Raw genomic sequence first — 17,996 nt, 5'->3', positions numbered from 1 at the left:
TTGTTCACATTTCTTCAGTTACTTCCTGGTTTCCTGCCATACACATCCTAGGAGTCTTCAGGAGGGGTGGAGAGGAGGAGGCATTTTCTTAGCTAAGAACACCCTTCTGTGTTTCGTCAGATTAGGCGACCCGTCAGAATTAGTAACGGAAGTGACGTTCTGTCGCCGCCATCTTGCTACATCCCGCACTAGTCCACAGCAAGGATACAGAGAGAAGGTGGCAAGCGGACATCTTGTTACACCCACCAGAGTCTTGCATTTCCTTATTTCCTTGCATCTACTTTTTTTTTTACCAGTTAACTCGGCTTATATAGAGAAATTCTGTTATTTCAAATCCCTCAGACTGTTTTGATGTTTTAGCCACATAGGCTAAAAATAAAACCTATGTGGCTCACGGCCAAAGTTAAAAAAAGCTATAAACAATAAGAAAAGAGCTTTTAAAAAATATAAAAATGAAGGGACACTAGTGTCGTTTAAATGTTACAAAGAATATAACAGAATATGTAAAAGGGAAATCAAGGACGCAAAAACTCAGAACGAACGACAGATTGCAAAAGATAGTAGGACAAACCCCCAAAAATTCTTCAAATATATTAATAGTAAAAAGGTCAGGTATGAGCATGTAGGCCCTTTACAATATAATCTGGAGTGGGTGACTGGGGACAAAGAAAAGGCAAATTTATTAAATACTTTCTTCAGATCTGTGTATACAAAGGAGCATGGGGGGAGATCGTGTCCATAATGGGGGTAGTAGTGACACAGCCCCAAATGATCCACAATGGTTCAAAAGGGATATGGTCCAGAAATATTTAGACAGAATAAAGGTGGATAAAGCACCTGGACCAGATGGAATCCACCAACGGATCCTAAAATAACTGAGCTCTGTCATTTCAAAGCCATTGTATCTAATTTTTAGGGACTCATACATGACGGGAATAGTACCACTGGATTGGCGTAGGGCCAATGTGGTGCCCATATTTAAAAAGGGAACAAAGTCTTTACCAAGTAACTATAGACCTGTTAGTTTAACTTCTATAGTCGGGAAGATACTGGAGAGTTTAATAAAAGACCACATAGATGAGTTCTTGCTGGAAAAAAATATTTTAAGCAACAGACAGCATGGATTCATGAAAGACAGAAGTTGTCAAAAAAAAATCTGATTTCTTTTTATGTGGGTGTGCCCGGCCAGCAGGGGGAATATGCACCACATGGGGTGATCACACCTGTGATGTAAACCAGCTTCCATGAATATTTGTTTATTTAAGGTACTTCTATAGAGCCATCAACTTATGCAGTGCTTATCCCAACCACAGCACTACCTGCCTGGAGTTTGCATCTTTTCCCGGTGCAAGTTTCCTCCAGGCACTCCGGTTTCCACCCACACACCAAAGACCTCCTGGTAGGTTAACTGGCTCCTGTCTAAATTGGCCCTAGTATATCTGCTCCCTGTATACTGATAGACAAGGGGTTGTAAACCCTTACACACCACTTTTACCTACAGGTAAGCCTATAATAAGGCTTACTTGTAGGTACTGGAAAATATCTCCTAAACCTGCACAGTTTAGGAGATATTTACCATACACGCTTGCACCGACGTCATCGGCGCATGCGCACCCATCGTGCCGTTTCTTTAGGGCCCACGCCTTGACCGTCGGCTCCCGCGTGCATGCGCTGGGGTGAAGTCACGCGACTCCAGCCAGTCACAGAGCCGGAGTCCACGGCCCCGGAAGGAAAAGGGGTGAAGATGGACGCGGCCACCAGCGGGGACCTCGCGGGCTTCGTTTTTGCAGGCTGATGCATGCTAGCACATTAAGCTTTTACTTTGCAGGGGAATAAAGAGGAAGTTTACTTTCTCTTTAAACTATAGCAAACCTTTTTTGGCAAAGAGCATTTCAGAAAAAGTCATCTCGTACTTTTATTGTGGGAAGAGCCCTTCTTTTCCACTGTCTTTTTATACTGCTTTCCATAACGCTTCATTAAATTTCCTGGCATACGGCAGGGAGTTCAATAATAGATGATTGCTGTTATGGATGTAGCTATGTCTGCAGAAAGCGACCATGAAAAAAAAAAGACGCTTCTTAAAATACGCATGATTTGCATAGTAGTCATTTTATTTTGGTACTTACATGAGCTAGAGTCACTCCCTCGAGAGTTTTCTTGTTCCTCTTGTATATCATGTACAGCCCCCCTGCGAACTTCCTCTTTGGACAATGAACTGTATCCCAGATCTGACTGGCCACCTAATACAAACAAAAAGAAAAAAATATATAAAAATCGGTTAAAAATAAAAAGTTACCCATATGGTTAACTGATCAGTTGAGCTTGGTGAGCTATGTCACCCACAGGCTTGTAATATCTCGGGGGGGGGGCTCCAAAAGCAAAACAGCTTGAGGTCTGCTCACCTTTAACTAATACTACAACTCAGGGGTCCCCATTTCATCTAGAGTTGCAGCAATTTTAATCTACAGTAAAAAAAAAAAAAAAAAAAAAAATCCAACAAAGAGTGAGACCCTTATGGGAAGTAGACATGTGCACTGCAAAATTTGTTTGATTTTCGTTTCATTCGTTTTTTTGCTTTTTTTCGGAAATTCGGAAACTCGAAAATTCGGATTTTCAAATTACCGAATTTTCGACTTCCCGAATTTTCGGAATTAGAAAATTCAGAAATTCAAAAATCTAAAAAAAAGAAAGAAAAATCAGTAAAATTAGACATAATAAATAATAATAACTATTAAATTATAGGTATTGGAATTGCCTTTCAAATTTGGCTGTTACATATCCCAAGGCTTCCGTAAATATCCAGGTATTGTTATATGTTGTTAAGTAAAACTTGAAAACATTTTTTTGAAAATGCTTTGCTTTAAGAGCATTAAAATGTGTATTTATAATTCTTGTATTTTCATTCATTAGACATGAATATCCACGCATGTTCCTGAAGAAGCCGTGAGGCGAAACATGTAGAACAAAAAGTGTGGTATTTATTGTATGAAAGAAATGTATTATCATATCTTTTTTCTTTCATATGTGTCAAAATAAAATATCTTTTTTAATCATAACTGTTGTGTAGATGTATAGCACCCAGAAAGTCTCATACACTCCCCGGTAGGGGCTCTCCTTTTCTAAACTGTCAAACCATAAAATGGCCATTGTCATAACTGAGCACCGTGGCAGTTGCAAATCAGAGGCCAAGATGGCAGCTTCCTTGGCTGAAAAAGGAGAGGAGGGTTTAGTTCCTCTTTAAGAAACCATTAGATAGTTTAAGGCTGGCCATAGAAGGTTAAATTTTCTTTTGATCAGCCAGCAGGCTGATTGGGAAAAAAAACTGATTGCCCCATCCACACGTGAGATGGATGGAGGAATCCTCCCCGCTGTGTCATTGAATTCTAACAGCAGAACTCCTCCGCTGTCAGGACACACTGATCAGAGGCGGCAGGCGATCGTCTGCAAGCCACTGATCAACAGAAGATTTCCAACAGTCCCGTTCAAAAGAAGTTGATCGTTAGATGGAATCAGGCAAAGATGGATCAAAATTCAGCCTGCAGAACCAGATGAATTTCGATCCAATCGATGGGCAGCTCAACTGCCCAGTAACAAATACTTATCAGGTGGACTGGTCATTTATATTAAAGTGTTATTCAGTTACTTCAAATTTCAGCAGCCCTCTTGCTTTATTTACAACAGGCCTGAAGGGCACATGACATTCTGAGCTGCCTTCCTTAACCACTTGCAGACCGGAAGATTTGCCTGCTTAATGACCAGGCCATATTTTGCGATACGGCACTGCGTCGCTTTAACTGACCCATAGGCGCAAAGGGGTTAAAGCGGAGTTCCACCCAATAATGGAACTTCCGCTTTAAGGGAAGGTGACCCCCTGACATGTCACATTTGGGGGGATGCAGATACCCTCTTTTTAGAGGGTACCAGCTCCCACTTCCTCCTGGCGCACCGTAGCCCCAGAAGGGAGATCACCTCTCCCCCCTCCCTCTCGGGAACTCATGCAGTGTGTGCCTGGCTGTGAAGCCACAGCCGGGCGCCCACACTGACTATGCGGGCGCCGCGGAGAGGAGGGGGAGATGAGCGGGGCTTTGTTCCCCCGCATCGCTGGACCCTGCGACAGGTAAGTGTCCGATTAATAAAATACAGCAGCTGCAGTATTTGTAGCTGCTGACTTAATTTTTTTTTTTTTTCTTAAGCGGAACTCCACTTTAGTACCTTATACATTTTTATAATTATTTTTCAATCTCTCCATCAGAACTGGTTTCATTTCCATTTCTTTCATTGCAAAACATGATCTCTAAGCAGAAAGCCCAGCACTTAACCACTTCAGCCCTGGAAGGATTTGCCCCCTTAATGACCGGGCCATTTTTTGCGATACGGCACTGCGTTACTTTAACTGACAATTGCGCAGTCATGCGACGCTGAACCCAAAACAAAATTGACGTCCTTTTTTCCCCCACAAATAAAGCTTTCTTTTGGTGGTATTTGATCACCTCTGCTGTTTTTTGCGCTATAAACAAAAAAAGAGCGACAATTTTGAAAAAAACAAAACAAAAAAAAAAACACTATTTTTTACTTTTTGCTATAATAAATATCCCCCAAAAAATGTATTTAAAAAACAAAATTTCATCAGTTTTGGCCAATATGTATTCTTCTACATATTTTTGGTAAAAAAAAAAAAAAAAAAAAAAAATATCGCAATACGTGTATATTGATTGGTTTTCGCAAATGTTACAGCGTCTACAATCTATGGGAAAGATTTATGGTATTTTTATTATTATTATTATTTTACTAGTAATGGCGGTGATCTGTGATTTTTAGCGGCACTGCGACATTGCGGCGGACAGATCGGACACTTGACATTTTTGGGACCAGTGACATTTATACAGTGATCAGAGCTATAAAAATGCACTGATTACTGTGTAAATGTCACTGGCCGAGAAGGGGTTAAAACTAGGGGCCGATGAAGGGGTTAACTGTATTCCCTAGTGAGTGTTTCTTACTGTATGGGACTGACCGGGGGAGGAGACATATCGCTGTTTCTACTTAGTAGGAACAGTGATATGTCTCCTCTCCGTTGACAGAACAGGGATTTGTATGTTTACGCACACACAAATCCCCGTTCTAGCTCTGGTTCCTGCAACCGCAGATGGCTGACGGCGATCGCGCCCGCTGGCTACGCGCATTGGGTCCCCCCCCACTGTGCCGCGGGTGCGCCTCCGGCGGCTCTTAAAGGGGAAGACGTACCCCGGAACGTGCCACTTTGCCGACGTATATCGGCGTGAGCCGGTCCGCACGTGGTTAAGACTGCATTCACACCTGAGCACTTTCAGCTCGTAAAACGCCAGAAAAAACGCCCCAAAAAAAAACACCCAACAAGCAAAATTCCATTCGATTAAATGGGCCCTGTTCACATCTGAGCATTTTGTAGCTTAAAGAAACACGCCTGAAGCTCAAAAAAGTACATAAACGTCTTTTTGGGCAGATTACAGGGCGTTTTTCTATTTTTTTTAGATGGGTGACCTTTTGACCTGTGCAAAATAGCGGTAAAAACGCGCGGCTTCCTGCCTGAAAACGAAACGCTCAGGTGTGAATGCAGCCTAAGAATTGTCCACTGGTGTAGTCAAACCTCACCACTATCCTTTCAATTCACCATATTTACCAAAAGGTGGTTATCATCATGATGACATTTTGTATTCCACTTACCCGTTAGGAGTTTAGCCTGTTTGGTGGTCTATTGTATGACGACACCTTTGACTCATTTACTGGCATTTTGCTAGACCTGGAAAGCTCGGTGACAGCAGGAATAGTAATCCTTGCCTCAGATTTTCCCAGCTGTACCATTAGATATAACAATCCTTTCTAATTGGATACCATTAGAGTGTCTTGGAACAAAAGCCTTTGGGGGGTTATGTGTAGGCGAGGATTATTTACTCCCTCGATTCTCCCCTCCAGAGCACACACACCTGTACTGGATCTGTCATCAGCAGCATCGGCACTGATTACATCTGTACTGAACGACGGCTGCTCTGTGGGGTTCATGTCTATAGAGCTGTCCATACTTCCATGGCTGACGGCATCCAGGTCACTTCCATCTAGGAGAATAGAAAGAACAAAAAGGACAAAGTCACTATAACTCAGAACTATCCTGGTTCATTGGCAGACAGAGGATTACATTTTAAAGCGTATTTCCACTTTTTCAGTCAAATTTGTTGTGTGTTCCCAACATGCCTAAAATGTATTTACAAAGATAGCATGGGAAAGACACATATAAAAGAGAGGTAATGGTGCTGCACACCCCAAATAGTACAATATGTGAAGACTCCCCCGGGGGGCGGGGGGTTAGCAGCAAGGTAAGTAATTCAAGTAGGTAATATATGTAGAAAAATATTTTATTGAAGTATACATAGGATAATACCATGGCAGTTAAAATATGAGCTCTGGTAGTAGAATAAAAACCATTCCAAATACATAGAATGCAAACAGAAAATTATACATGGCATTGCATATCAGAATGTCAATTGTATAAAAGGTTGACGCGTTTCAACCCGTGTAATTAGGGTCTTCTTCAGAGGATTAGTTTGCTGCAAAAGACATTACATATACATATGTCAAATTTTAACAAGTGATTTATAAATCATAATATATGAAATACAAATGTACCAGTAGGAGGTGTATTCAGAAAGACCCTCCCAACCAGAAATCCCCTAAAAAACTGAATAATGATCCTGCATACTGTATGGCCGGGCAGCAGGCAGGATCATTCTTCAGAGTTAAAGGGATTTCTGGTTGGGAGGGTCTTTCCGAATACATCTCCTACTGAGTAAATATATGTTACATTTGTATTTCATATATATTATGAATCACTTGTTAAAATTTGACATGTGTATATGTAATGTCTTTTGCAGCAAACCAATCCTCTGAAGAAGACCCTAATTACACGGGTCGAAACGCGGCAGAATTTTATACAATTGACATTCTGATATGCAATGCCATGTATACATTTTCTGTTTGCATTTTATGTATTGGGAATGGTTTTTAGTCTCCTACCAGAGCTCATATTTTAACTGCCATGGTATTATCCTATGTATACTTCAATAAAATATTTTTCTACATATATTACCTACTTGAATTACTTACCTCGCTGCTAAACCCCCCCCCCCCCACCCTGCCCCCGGGGTAGTCTTCACATATTGTATTTAAAAAGATATTTCCTTTCTTTTAGAAGGTTCTCAATGGGAATGTCATGGCTGGCTGCAAGGTTTTTGAGCAATGTTAGAGTGAGCCTGTCCCAAGTCTGTCCTCGTTAATATATAATGTGATATGCCCAGCCGCTACACCTTTAAAAGGAGAAGTATGGGATTAAAAAAATAAATAAAAAAACAAACATCCATACTAACCTCTATGCTGCAGCTGTCCCACATTGGCTCCAAGATCAAGAACTGAGTGGTCTCATGACCAATGATCGGGCAGTTCTCGGTCTGCTCCGAGCAGACACCGACGGTCACTGCTCTCCAATCCTCCAGCGCTCACTGGAGCAGCAGGCTAAGGAGGAGGCGCAGGAACAGCTGGTTTGGATTTTTAGCCACAGGATGAATTGGCAGAGCCAGCTGTCAATCAGGCAGCGGGTAGGATCTAGACAATATTGTCGGGATGCTTGCCATCAGCTGACTGGGTCGCGAGGGAGGAGGACAAAAAGTAATTGTACTCCTGTGACCCACAAGACAAGCTTTGGCCATCCTTTTTTAACCCTTTGTTAAGACAGACTGTTCAAATCTAGTTAGAATCGATAATGAAGATCTGCCTGCACGGTATAGACTAGATTAAATAATGCAAACACAGCTGCCCATCCCCCCTCACAAGCAAAGAACTACCAAGAATTTTTCAAAGTTGGAGGGTCCAAAATACAATAAAATATACAAACTTCCCTAGGGACATTAAAGTCAATTCACAATTGATCTTAAAAAAAAAAAAAAAAAAAAAAATAGTACAACCTTAATTTACATCACACATATAACCAATTATAAAACAATATGGTTGGTGGATTTAAAATCTACACAATGTATTTTATACTACAAAGCACCTCCTTGTCCATGGTGGAATATTGCCATGTATTTCCCACAGTGCTTTGCTTGTCTACACCGTTACCCAACCAGGACAGACCCGACGCGTTTCAACACAAAGATCCTTCCTCAGGAGTGACTGGGGTGAACATATACTATATTACCAAAAGTACTGGGACGCCTGCCTTTACACACAAACTTTAATGGCATCCCAGTCTTAGTCCGTAGGGTTCAATATTGAGTTGGCCCACCCTTTGCAGCTATAACAGCTTCAACTCTTCTGGGAAGGCCGTCCACAAGGTTTAGGAGTGTGTCTATGGGAATGTTTGACCATTCTTCCAGAAGCGCATTTGTGAGCTCAGGCACTGATGTTGGACGAGAAGGCCTGGCTCGCAGTCTCCGCTCCAATTTATCCCAAAGGTGTTCAAATCAGGTTGAGGTCAGGACTCTGTACAGGCCAGTCACATTCCTCCACCCCCAAACTTGCTCATCCATGTCTTTATGGACCTTGCTTTGTGCACTGGTGAGCAGTCCTGTTGGAACAAGAAGTTGGAAGCATGAAATTGTCCAAAATGTCTTGGTATGCTGACGCCTTAAGAGTTCCCTTCACTGGAACTAAGGGGCCAAGTGAACCCCTGAAAAACAACCTCACAGCACAATCCCCCCTCCACCAAATGATTTGGAGGGGTGGCCCAATACTTTTGGCAATTTAGTGTGGATGAGCGAGTTTGAGGTGGGGGAACTTGACTGGCCTGCACAGAGTCCTGACCTCAAAGCCCTCTGGAAAATACATGCCAATATTCCACCATGGACAAGGAGGTACTTTGTAACTGGAAGTACATTGTGTACATTGTAAACAAACCAACTGTATTGTTTTATAATTTGTTTTACGTGTGATGTAAATTAAGGTTGTACTGTGCTTTTTTTTATTTTTTTTATTTTTTAAACTTGACCTCCGGAAGGTTTTACCCCATTCATGACCAGGGCATTTTTTGCTATTCAGCACTGTGCTACTTTAACTGGCAATTGCGCGGTCATGTAACACTGTACCCAAATAAAATTTATATCATTTTTTTTCCCACACAAATAGAGCTTTCTTTGGGTGGTCTTTGATTTTTTATTATTTGATTTTTTTATATATACACACACACACACACTATATATTTCTTCATAAATTTAGGCCAAAATGTATTCTGCTACATATCTTTGATAAAAAAAAAAAAGAAAGTCCCAATAGGTGTATATTATTTGGTTTGTGTGAACGTTATAGCGTCTACAAACTATGGGATATACATTTGAAAAAAATAAATCAATCCTGATGTACTGATGGCCCATCTCATTTCATAAAGGGCCCTAAAATGCCAGGACAGTACAAGTAGCCCCTAAATGCCCCCTTTTTGGAAGTAGACAGTCCAAGGTACTTAGTAGGAGGCATGAGTTATTTGAAGTTTAAATTTTTGGTCATTTTTTGGAATTTCAGTATTTTTTTTTTTTTTACATGTTGTCACCAGTGCAGTACAGCATCATTATATGACTAGTGGTTATAAGGCATACTGACTGGTGAATGCATGTTAACCGCCTGCCGACCGCCGGCCGTCAATTGACGGCCAGGCGGCGCAGCTCTCGTTGCGGGCGGACGTCATATGACGTCCTCGCTTTCTTAGGCCACCAGGGGGTGCGCGCCGCCGCCGGCGATCGCGCGCGCCCGCTGTGTCACTAGGCACCCGGTGCGCGTGCCCGGCGGCCGCGATGTCCGCCAGGCACCCGCGATTACCGGTAACATAGCAGGACCGTGGATCTGTGTGTGTAAACACACAGATCCACGGTCCTGTCAGAGGAGAGGAGAGGAGACCGATGGTGTGTTTCCAGTACAGAGGAACACCGATCGGTCTCCTCCCCTAGTGAGTCCCCGCCCCCTACAGTTAGACTCACTCCCCTAGCAACACAGTTAACCCCTCGATCACCACCCAGTGTTAACCCCTTCACTGCCTGTCACATTTATACAGTAATCAATGCATTTTTATAGCACGGATCGCTGTATAAATGTGAATGGTCCCAAATATGTGTCAAAAGTGTCCGATGTGTCCGCCGCAATATCGCAGTCACAATAAAAATCGCAGATCGCCACTATTACTAGTAAAAAAATTAAAATGTTATAAAACTATCCCCTATTTTGTAGACGCTATAACTTTTGCGCAAACCAATCTATATACGCTTATTGCGATTTTTTTTTACCAAAAATATGTACAAGAATACATATTGGCCTAAACTAAAAAAAAATTTGTTTTAAAGAAAAAAAAATTGGATATTTATTATCGCAAAAGGTAAAAATTATTGTGTTTTTTTTAAAACTTGTCACTCTTCTTTTGTTTATAGCGCAAAAAATAAAAACCGCAGAGGTGATCAAATACCACTAAAAGAAAGCTCTATTTGTGGGGAAAAAAATGATAATTTCATTTGGGTCGAGTGTTGTATGACCGCGAAATTGTCATTCAAAGTGCGACAGCGCTGAAAGCTGAAAAATGGCTTGGGCAGGAAGGGGGCGAAAATGCACTGTATTGAGGTGGTTAAAAAAAAAAAAAAAAAGTACATTTTTTTTTAAAAAGGCTTTTTTTTTTTAACTTTTTTTCTTCTTTTCTTAGTCTATTTTTTTTTTTACATTCTGTCAACAGAATATCTAGGGAGACTTGTATATTTATATTTATTGTATTTTTGTAAGAGTTGTTAGCAATTCAAATCGCTGGAGCTTTCCATACTCCCCGCATTGAGGGTCCCCAATACAGCATCTAAAAAGGGTAAGCTACAATTTTTTTTTTTTTTTTTTACAAAAACTAGTATACAATGTTTATTATGTATTTAGCAAAAATATAAAATTTCTTACTGAATCTTTTCTGCCTCCTGTTGTGGCTGTTGCCATCATGATTGTGGGCATGTGAAGCCCAATAGAGATCTCTTCCTGGATTCGCTTTGGAGAGGTGCATGCTGGGTAACCAGCATGCACTTTTCGATCTCGCGCAAGCGCGGTTCACCGGCCGTAGCGCCGATTGTTTCTAAAGTTGCCGTGACAATGGGCGGCGACGGAGGAAGGTTCCGCCCCGTTGTTATGGCAACATCACAGTACTGCCCACAGACTCCTGGGAAATGACACATTCACATAATTTCCCAGGAGCACAGGTGAGAGAGGAAGTGACGAGGAGCTCCGCGGACCAGGAAGTGGCAGATTAGGAGGACTACATAGCAACAGGTTAGTCTGGTAAGTATAAAACATTTTTTCCTCCAAATGTTTTTTTATAGGTTTAGAGGAGTCAGATTCTGAAAAAAAAAAATTCAGGGTGGAACTCCGCTTTCATGCATTCTATGCATTAAAGGTGAAAAAGCTCTTGTGATGAAGCAGCCCCACTTTTACTTACCTGAACCCGATCTTTCCAACGACGGGGACGAGCACACCAACTCCAGCCGGGTGTCTCGGGTCCTGATTGGATAGATTGATAACAGCGCAGCCACTGCTGTCAATCAAATCAGATGACGCGAGAGCCAGGGGGCGGGGCCGAGCCCTGCTGTCTGTGTCAATAGACAGCAGCAGCAGGACACGGGAGCGTGCCCGCACGAGTGTCAAGAGGGAGAGCGGCTTTCAAACGGGGCGATCGAGAAAAGGAGGAGCCAGGAGCGGCGCTGAAGGACCCCAGAAGAGGAGGATTGGGGGCCACTCTGTGAAAAACCACCAGCACAGAGGAGGTAAGTATGACATGTTTTTTAGTGGTAAACGTACATCAAAGCAACGCTTTGCAGCAGTCGTAATGACGAAACGCGTCATTTTTTTGACCCTGGATTCCGGAGGATCTTGCAAAGACACCCGGATTTAACATACCGCAGGATGCGGAGAGAGGCCTGATAACCTTTGGGTTCTGGTGAGTTTTAACCCCTTGGGGGTGTGTGGAGCACGAGGTGGAAGAATATTTGGTGAAAGGTGCACTCATCAATTATCAGCTGCATATCGCATCTGTGTCCATTGGAGACTGTCCACTTGCCACTTTTTCACATATTCTCACCTGTTTTACCTTTTTTTTTTGCATATGTGGTAGTCACCATATACTTGCCAGTCGGTTATTTATTAATTGACAGGAGCGCTGCTTTGATGTACGTTTGCCACTGATTTACAGTTTCAGTTTTTTTCCATCGATTGTATGTATCATTTATTTTAGGTAGCTGCCGATTGAGAAATCTTTTATCATTATTCTTTTTATGACATTTTATTTAGTCTCTATCTGTGTCATTTCCTGTGCTTAAGCCATTGATTACTCCACAGCGCTGAGATAGGAGGAGTGGGGTAGGGCTAGGTTTTCTTCCTTTTTTTTTTTTTTTTTTTAACATTGATGACGTGTTTTTTTTTTTTAAACAAACCTTTACATATCATTTAAGTCAGTACTATAGCACAACAATTAACCAGCCAGCATGAAGACAAATAAATACCTGAAAGCGTTGTATGAGGCGCTAAGGAATGTTGTTTTTTCAAGGCTCTCTTAAATTGGGCAACTCCATGAAGAACATTCCTGACCTTTATCCACAGGAAGTATCCCCCTCGGTTCCCAGAGGGCCACACACTCTCCAGAACCGCCTATGCAGGAAAAGTTTAAAAACATATTTAGACACTTTTTTTTTCGGCAGGTTGCATGTTCTACATCTGGGGGGGGGGGGGGGTGGGTGGGTGGAGTAAAAGGAGCCACTTAGGAACAATATGACAAAACACACACATGGATTCTGTTTGGGAACCTTCAGTCCACTGCAAGCCAACATGGTCTGACACTGCGGTAACATAAGCTTTGCATACGCCGGTGCTAAACATACTGTTTTCCTCCGAGTCGTCTACTTGGATTAAGAAGTAAAGGATTCATAAAACCCATCAAACAAGAAAACAGAAAAGAGGGCGCACCGGCCTTGTGCATTATCCTTTAACAAGTTTATTTAAAAGAACATGTAATAAAACTACTCACAAAAGGTAGATGAGAATCACGCTTCAGATAGTCTCTAACTTGTGACAGTCTATCCACTGGTAGCAGTCTCAAAATCCTACGGAGAGGACGTACAAATCGCTGCTGGCTGACGCGTTTCGAAGGACACCTTCTTCTTCAGAGCCTCCTATGCGCAAGAGCTTTTGTTCTGGTTCATAAAACCCATCCAGGACCTTGCGTTGTGAAGTTCAGCACAGCTAGAAGACCCCTTTCACACTGGAGGCGCTTTTCAGGCGTTTTAGTACTAAACAATAGCGCCTGAAAAGCGCCTCTCATGCCTCCCCAGTGTGAAAGCCCGAGTGCTTTTCACACTGGGGGCGGTGTGTTTGCGGGACGGGAAAAAAGTCCTGCAAGTGGCATCTTTAGGGCAGTGCGGAAGCGGCATATATACCACTCCTCCACCACCCCTGCCCATTGAAATGAATGGGCAGCGATGCCGAAGCGCCTGCAAAGCAATTCGGCAGTGCCGCAACACGGGCGCTATTAAAGTGGAGTTCCACCCACTTTTACAACTCTTCAGCATCCCTCACTAGACTGTGCACTGTAAACGAACTGGATATTTTTTTTTTTTCTCAGCACCTACTGTATATCTGCTGTATTCATTTTTCACTTCCTCCTCCCTGGCCGTGGCCCATCGCTTCATTTCCTGTTTGCAATGCCTTCTGGGAAGGGGCGGCAACTTCCTCTGACACTGCCGTTGCTATGAAAACCTGACCTGAAACCTATTACACTGCTTGTGCTGCACTAAGCATGCAGGAAGACATACAGTCTGGCTTCAGATGCCCACACTTAAGATGGCCACGGCCTGCTGTAAGTTTATAAAATAACAAACTACTGCTATAAACAAAACAGACCTTAGTTTACAGACTAACTTTACTAGAATACATTAAGCTTGTGCATTATAGGGGTATTTTTATTTAAAAAGTATAATTTCGGCCGGAACACCACTTTAACTTAAAAAGCGCCCCTCCAGTGGCCGAAAAGCACCGATATAACAGCAGTAAAGCCCGCACTGCCCTAGTGTAAAAGGGGTCTACAAGGTCAGGGTTCTTGTATGTGAGCGTTTCATTTCCAAACTCTATGGATCTGTTTTGTAAAATATTTTTTGAAACATGGAAAATACATTTTTATTTTTCAATTTCTTTTAACCACTTGCTTACTGGGCACTTATACCACCCCTTCCTTACCAGGCCAATTGTGGCATTTTGAATGACGTGGTCATGCAACACTGTACCCATATGAAAGTTTTTTTTTTTTTTTTTTTTTTTAAGACAGATAGAGTTTTCTTTTGGTGGTATTTAATCACCACTGGGGTTTTTATTTTTTGCTAAACAAAAGCAAAAAAGAAAATTATGAAAAAAAAAAAAAAAAAAAAAACACCTTTTTCTTAGTTTCTGTCAAAATAAAATTTTCCCCCTTCACTGATGGGCACCGATGAGGCTGCACTGATGGGTAGCATTGATGGTACTGAACTAATAATCGGGGCACGGATGATCAGTGCCCCGATTATCTGCGTGCATGCCCCCCCCCCCCCCCCCCTCAGGATTGCCAGTTAACGATAATCGGCAATTCTTTTTGCACTGTGATCAGCTGTGATTGGACACAGCTGATCACATGGTAAAAGGGCTGCTGTGATTGGCCCTTTACCACGATCTGGAATTGGCGGTGTCTGAAGAACACAGTGAACACAGAGCGTGCCAGATTCCAGCCCTGGGGGGGGGGGGGGGGCACGTGTGGTTCTGGGAGGACGCCCATGGACTCCCTCCCGAAATTAACAGAGCTGTATTGGTTTTTCGGCTATGGCGCAGTTAGAAAGTGGTTAAAGGCTAAGCCTGGGTTGAGCTGCGTTTCAACGTGATTTTGAGTGCAGCTGCAGTGCAAATTGGGATGTTTTGAATGCAAGTTTTTACTACTGCAACAGTCATTGGCTGTTAAGCAGTCAGCACCCGCCGGCTTCTTCAAGTGGAACTTCAGTCATTTTTTCATCTTTCCATCTATTAAATCTTTTGCCCTTGTTGTTGTTGTTTTAACTTTGGATAGTAAAACATTTTTTTTTCTGCCAGTAAATCCCTTATACAGCCCACTTCATGTTTCTTGTCTGGTCATTAGCCTAGGCTTATGGCATCATGTGCAGCTCTCTCTCTCTCACTCTTGTGAGTTTGCCAGGAAGGAAGGGGTGGGGGGTTGGTGAGTCATAAGAGGGCCAATGAGAGCTGCAGGTGTGTGTGTGTGTAAATCCAGAAAGTGAACAGGCAGAAGCTTCAGCTGCCCACAGTTAAAATGGATGCAGCCAGACTCAGTGGAGAGAGGTTTCTGCAGCATATTTGGCAAGTACAGAATTACAGTATATATATATATATATATATATAATAATATGCAAAGTGGTTGGAGGGAAGCTTCATGATGGCAAAGTTGTTTTTCTCATAAATTATGTGAGCAGACTGCAGTTCCTCTTTAACAATGATGAGTCATCCTTGCTGTCAGCAGGGGATTCCCCAATGACAGCACAATGTAAACTAAACAGCCAGCACTGAAAAAACAAACAAAAACCCAACGTGGGGGTTCCCCCCAATTTCCATACCAGGCATTTTTACAAGCATGCCAGTAAAGGAGGGGAACAAGTGAGTTTCTCCCCCCCCCCCCCCCCCCCCCCCAAACCATACAAGACCACATGCCCTTAAATGCCTGAGGGGGGCAGCAGGGATGACCCATCGTTGTTAGGAAGCCACACTTGTGCCATTCCTTTAGACCCCTTTCACACTGGGGCGGTTTGCAGGCGGTATTGCGCTAAAAATACCGCCTGCAAACCGCCCCTAAACAGCCTCCGCTGTTTGTTCAGTGTGAAAGCCCGAGGGCTTTCACACTGAAGCGGTGCGCAGGCAGGGCGGTGAAAAAAGTCCTGCAAACCGCTTTTTTGGAGCGGTGAAGGAGCGGTGTATTCACCGCTCCTGCCCATTGAAATCAATGGGACAGCGCAGCTATACTGCGGCAATACCGCGGCTATAGCCGCGCTGTACGAGGGATTTTAACCCTTTTCCGGCCGCCAGCGGGGGTTAAAACCGCACCGCTAGCGGCCGAATACCACTGCAAGAACGACGGTACAGCAGCGCTAAAAATAGCGCTGTTGTACCGCCGACGCCCCCACCGCCCCAGTGTGAAAGGGGCCTTAGAGCCGTGCCGTAAACAGTGATGTCATAGTCGGCTTGGCCATTCATATTGCCGAAGCCTGTGAACCCAGAAAGATGACCGAGTGAAGATGGAAACGCCTTCAGCGCCTCTGGAGGGCTTTGTTTTGAGGTAAGCGTCATATTGTGCTAGTATGCAATTCGTTTTACAGGTGTCATAATGTGCTAGTATGCGATGCATACTAGCACATTATGACTTAACCAGCGTCATTATACTGTGGCAGGTTGGCTCCCTTGCCCGAATAGCCGTAGGTGTATGTAGAGCAATAGGGGGTACATGCATGGCCGCGACGCCGGAGCCGATGCACCTGACCGGTGGCCGCAATGTTCGCCGGCCACCCGCAATCGCTCCACAGAGAGCGAGATCTGTGTGTGTAAACACACAGATCCCTGTTCTGACAGGGGAGTAGAGAGAGATCTGCTGTTCCTAGTGATCAGGAACAGCGATCTCTCTCCTCCTCAGTCCCCTCCCCCCACAGTTAGAAACACCTCCCTAGGGAACACATTTAACCCCTTGATCGTCCCCCTAGTGTCAACCCCTTCCCTGCCAGTGATATTTATACAGTAATCAGTAGCTATTTTTAGCACTGATCGCTGTATAAATGTCAATGGTCCCAAAAAAGTGTCAAAAGTGTCCGATCTGTCCGCCGCAATGTCGCAGTCCCGCTAAAAATCGCAGATCGCCGCCATTACTAGTAAAAAATAAATAATAAAAATGCCATAAATCTATCCCCTATTTTGTAGATGCTATAACTTTTGCTCAAACCAATCAATATACGCTTATTGCGATTTTTTTTTTTTTTTACCAAAAATATGTAGAAGAATATATATTGGCCTAAACTTATTTTTTTAGTTTTTGGGATATTTATTATAGCAAAAATTAAAAAAAAATCGGTATTTTCTCAAAATTGATGTTTTTTTATAGCGCAAAAAAAAATATAATCAAATACCATCAAAAGAAAGCTCTATTTGTGGGGTAAAAAAAGGACGTTTAATTACGTTTGGGTGCAATGTCGCACGACCGTGAAATTGTCCGTTAAAGCGACGCAATGCCGATTTTTTTTATTTATGCAGTTTACTACCGCTTTAACAATTTCCCTTGGGAATAATAAGTATTCAGAATCTGAATCTGAATTCCGCTTTAAGTAAATTTAGTAATGTTGTCATTTTCATATCAAATACACTAATTTACCATTTCATTTTGGAACAAAATGCTTATATAAAGAGTTGCATTAAAAATAACACCTTGCTATGATGTAGTTGTTATCAGGCTCACTTACCTTATTATAGTAACCATAAGTGATTGCATTTGGTTGAACTCCGGCTTTCTTCATTTCGAACAGAACTTTGACAGCAAGGACGGGCTGCCCATACTGGCCACACAGCTGCATGAGGACGCGGTAGCAGACCTGCCAAACACACAAAATATGTACACCATAAGTATTTCTGGAAGATGCAAGTATACAAAAAAACTACAATAAAAAAAAAAAAAAAAAATTCAGAAAAAAAAAAAAAAAAAAAAAAAAAAAGTACAAAATAACAATTAAAAAAAAAAAAAACAGACACTTATGGGGCTCATTAATTTTGAATTACTTGTACTACCAAACCAACAGATCTGTCACCCAGGAACTATTTTTTTTTAAACCTCTAACATTTTAGGAAGACAACAGTGCGCTCCTAATTTAGTACGGAGCAAACAATCCAGGAAAGGGTAGATAAGGTAGACGCTTTACTGGGATTTG

At 42.5% G+C, this 17,996-nt stretch overlaps 1 protein-coding gene across 1 annotated transcript in view; it reads right to left on the bottom strand.

Moving 5' to 3' along the window:
• The window catches only part of LOC141131235 (C-myc promoter-binding protein-like), a gene marked incomplete in the record, with an annotated part of 198,952 nt that overhangs the window by 36,314 nt on the left and 144,642 nt on the right, over positions 1–17,996 (bottom strand). The window contains 4 exon segments of the mRNA XM_073618313.1: positions 2,127–2,240; positions 5,964–6,092; positions 12,531–12,675; positions 17,535–17,663. Coding sequence (XP_073474414.1) covers positions 2,127–2,240; positions 5,964–6,092; positions 12,531–12,675; positions 17,535–17,663 — 517 coding nt within the window.

Source organism: Aquarana catesbeiana, linkage group LG03 (genome assembly GCF_042186555.1).
Source record: "Aquarana catesbeiana isolate 2022-GZ linkage group LG03, ASM4218655v1, whole genome shotgun sequence".
Taxonomy (NCBI): Eukaryota; Metazoa; Chordata; class Amphibia; order Anura; family Ranidae; genus Aquarana; species Aquarana catesbeiana.
Note: the sequence above shows the minus strand (reverse complement) of the source record. Positions and strands in the feature narration are given on the sequence as shown.